Genomic DNA, 3,647 nt, shown 5'->3' on the forward strand with positions numbered 1-3,647 from the left:
TACAGTCCACAACCTTGAGGTGCCAGCACAGAATCAAAGTTAAGGGGTTGGAAGGAATTTTAAAGCTCATCCAGTTCCATCCCCTGCCACAGCCAGGGATGCCTTCCAGTAGACCAGGCTGCTTAAGGCCTTATCCTCCCTGTCCCAGAACACTTCCAGGGTTAGAGCATCCACAACTATCCTAATTTTACCCCAGAATCCCAATTTTAGCCTGCTTTGAGCAGGCCTGCGATTGCCCAGCTGCACTGGGACGTCCTGTGCACATTCCCTGCCCTCACCCCCCTGTCACCGCTGCACTGTCCCCCACCCTAGGGTGAGAGAGGCCCCGTCTCTCTCCTCCCTGTACCCCTCCTGCAGCCCTGGCCCTATCAGCCACCCCCAAGGCCCATGACCTCCTCCCCGTGCCTTATCTGCTGTCCCCTATCTTTAACCCCCGTCCCTGGACACTAGCTCCCTGTCCCCAATCTCCCACCCCTGTCTCCAATGCCCCGCCACAGGTCCCATCCCTGGTAACCTCCTTTGGGCCATGTCCCGTGTCCCCTGCTCCCCACTCTCCAAGCCCATACAACCATCCTCTGCCCTGTTCTCCACGCTCCCACGCACCAGGTCTGTGCCCCGTGTGTCCCCCATCCTCTCTCCCTGCGTGCCTGTCCTCCATCCTCTCCCCTACCCATGTCCCACACCCATTTCTGTCCCCTCTGCTCCTTTCTCCCCTCCCTGCTCCGGTCTCCATTCCCACTGCCTCTCCCCGCCGCCACGCTCCAGTTCCCACGCCCACAGCAGCCCGCCCCGCCGCCTGTCCGCATCACTCTGCCCGTCCCTATCCTGGCCTCCTGTCTCCATCCCCGCCCCTTGCTCCCACCCCGCCTCCTTTCCCGTCCCCGCCTTCTGTCGCCGTCCCCGCCGCTTTTCCGTGTCCCCATCTCCGCTGCCTCTCTGTGTCCCAGCTTGTGCCCCCGTCCCCATCCCCTTTCCCCGGCGCTGCCCGGTTGGCTGCTGGTCCCGCCCGGCGGTGTCCCCGGCGGTGCCGTGGCCATGTCGCGCTGTGCGGCGGTGCGGGTGCTGCGGCTGGGCGCGGTGCCGTACGCGGAGGCGCTGCGGGTGCAGGAGCGCTGCGTGGCGGCGGCGCGGGCGGCGCGGGGCCCGGTGGCGCTGCCGGGGCCGGGGCCGGGGCCGGGGCCGGGGCCGGGGCCGGGGCCGGGGCCGGGGCGGGCCGGGCCCGAGGCGCCGCCGGCGGAGAGCGTGGTGCTGAGCGAGCCGGCGCAGCCCGTGTACGCCTGGGGGCTGCGCGGCGCTCCGGGCGCGGCGGCGGCCGCGGCGCTGCGGGCGCGGGGCGCGGCGCTGGTGGCGGCGCGGCGCGGAGGCCACATCACTTTCCACGGCCCCGGGCAGCTGCTCGCCTTCCCCGTGCTCGACCTGCGCCGCCGCCGCCTCCCGCTCCGCGCCTACGTGGCCGGGCTGGAGGCGCTGGTGGTGCGGCTGTGCCGCCGCCTCGGGCTGGGCGCGGCCCGCGCCCTCCCGCCGCCCTTCACCGGGGTCTGGATGGGCGACAGCAAACTCTGCGCCATCGGTGAGCGGGGGCGGCTCCGGGGGCGCGGGCGTGCCTGGCGGAGCCGGGAGTGCTCCACGTGCCTGACGGAAGGCTCCGGGGCCAGCTCGGAGCCCCTTCCAGGGCCTGGAAAGACTCCAGGAGGAATGGCTTCCCGCTGCCGGAGGGCAGCGTTAGATGGGACGCTGGGAAGAAATTCTTCCCTGTTGAGGGTGGGCAGGCCCCGGCGCGGGCTGGCCAGAACTGGCTGGATCCCCGGGAGTGCTCGAGGCCAGGTTGGACTTCGGGGTTTGGAGCGACCTGGGACCCTGGGAGGCGTCCCTGCCCACGGAACGCCTCCCAGCCCAACCCATCCTGTGATCCCACGTGCATCGTGGCAGCGCTGCGGGACCCCAGCGTGGGGCTGTGTAGGCACCGGGGGAGGGTGGGCGTGCGCAGGGGACGGAGCGTGCGGGGGTGGGATTTGCATCCCCCAGGAGGAGGGGGCAGCACAATTTTGAGCCCCCGCAGCCCAGCCGGGTCCCAGAGCTTCGCATCCCTGCACCTGTTAGGCTCTTGCTCCCGGGACTGGGTTCCCGGCGCCCGTCCCTTGCTCCCGCTGAACATCCCGTACCCCTTCCTGGGACCCGGCAGCCTGGATTCGGGGTCCTGCAGCTCTCCCCATGCGCAAGCCGATAGAAAACTACAGCGGTGGGATGCTTTGGGGGCTGCAGGGCCGGGGTGGAGGGACCTGGACATGCTGTGCCCCATCTGCCCCAAATCTGGGGAGCCTGTCAGTGGGGTTTTCCCTGACAGAACTGGGGAGCGCAGCGTGGTGGGGGGAGGATGTTCATAGTGGTGTGGGCAGTGTGGTCACCCAGTCTCTCCCATCAGGGCACCCCCGGTGACGGTGCTGACGGGTCGGTGCTCTTGGCCCCTGCAGGTGTGCACTGCAGCAACCACATCACCTCGCACGGGCTGGCGCTGAACTGCTGCACCGACCTCACCTGGTTCGAGCACATCGTCCCCTGCGGGCTGGAGGGGAAGGGAGTCACCTCGCTGAGCCACGAGCTGGGCCAGCACGTCGCCGTCAATCACGTCCTCGAGCCCTTCCTCGACTCCTTCCAGGAGGTGTTTGACTGCACTTTGGTCTCTTCGGAAGACCCCGGGGATTAGGATTGTTGTGGTGCCTTGGCCAGGTGTTTTGGCAAAGCCGACGGGTGTCGGGGCAGCGCCGGGGTCTCTGTTGTGGGACGAGTTCCCGTGCCTTCGCCTGTAGACTGTGAGTGGACACTGGCACACGGCTTCAGGCTGCTGCTTGAACATCCAAACCTCCACTGGGGCCGTTCTCTCCAGCTCCATGAGTCCCCATCCCTCTGTCCCAGACCTCCACGGGCACCACATCCTCACGCCACTTGCTGGGGAAGTACCCAAACAGGTGTTTTTGTGGGGCTTTTATCCTGCTTTTTGCCCCACAAAAATTAATGATTTATGTGAATGCTGATGATTTCACACATCTGAATTTGAGCATCCTTCCCTTGCTGAAAGGTAGAAAGAGGCAGATTTTATACATAAAGAGAGTTGCTGGGAACTTTGGCTCCTGGTCGTTTTCTCATTTATTTACCTCAAGACTTTATCAGTGATAACCTTTTTCTCACCCTGAACCCAGGGAAGTCCTAACTTGATCCTGGTGTCAGTGAGGGTGGAAGACGGCTGTAAATGGCTGGTTAAAAGGCCATCGGAGCGCTGTGGATGCAGTGGAAAAGCGGGAGGAGGAGGAGGAGGGAAAAGGGTCAGAAAGAGAGAAGCCGCGGCTGTCGTGGGTCCTGTGGGACGAGGCAGCATCCTGGCTGGGTGATGGACACCTGCTACCACTGGGTCTGTGGTGCTGGAGGAGGTGCTGCTGTCAGCACTTCTGAAACCGCTGTCCCAGCTGCAGCACCAGGAGCTGATTTAATGGACGGATTTATTCAGGGGTGAGAAGTCAGCCTGAGGCTGAAGCACCCACACCCTGCTCAGAGCAAGACCTGACCCCAACCCACAGCCCCTCGCTGCTGTTCTGGGCCTTTTCCCTGCCCTACAAGCTTTGGGGTTTCTCTGCTGCTGCACAGCACTGGCA

General features: G+C 65.2%; 1 protein-coding gene across 1 annotated transcript; it reads left to right on the plus strand.

Moving 5' to 3' along the window:
- Positions 1-1,035: 1,035 nt before the first annotated feature.
- Positions 1,036-2,704, plus strand: LIPT2 (lipoyl(octanoyl) transferase 2). The gene is made up of 2 exons (XM_062510998.1): positions 1,036-1,570; positions 2,472-2,704. Exons 1-2 carry the CDS (start codon positions 1,036-1,038, stop codon positions 2,702-2,704), a joined length of 768 nt encoding a protein of 255 aa, XP_062366982.1.
- Positions 2,705-3,647: the final 943 nt, after the last annotated feature.

The sequence above is a fragment of the Cinclus cinclus genome, chromosome 2 (genome assembly GCF_963662255.1).
Source record: "Cinclus cinclus chromosome 2, bCinCin1.1, whole genome shotgun sequence".
In the NCBI taxonomy this organism is placed as follows: domain Eukaryota; kingdom Metazoa; phylum Chordata; class Aves; order Passeriformes; family Cinclidae; genus Cinclus; species Cinclus cinclus.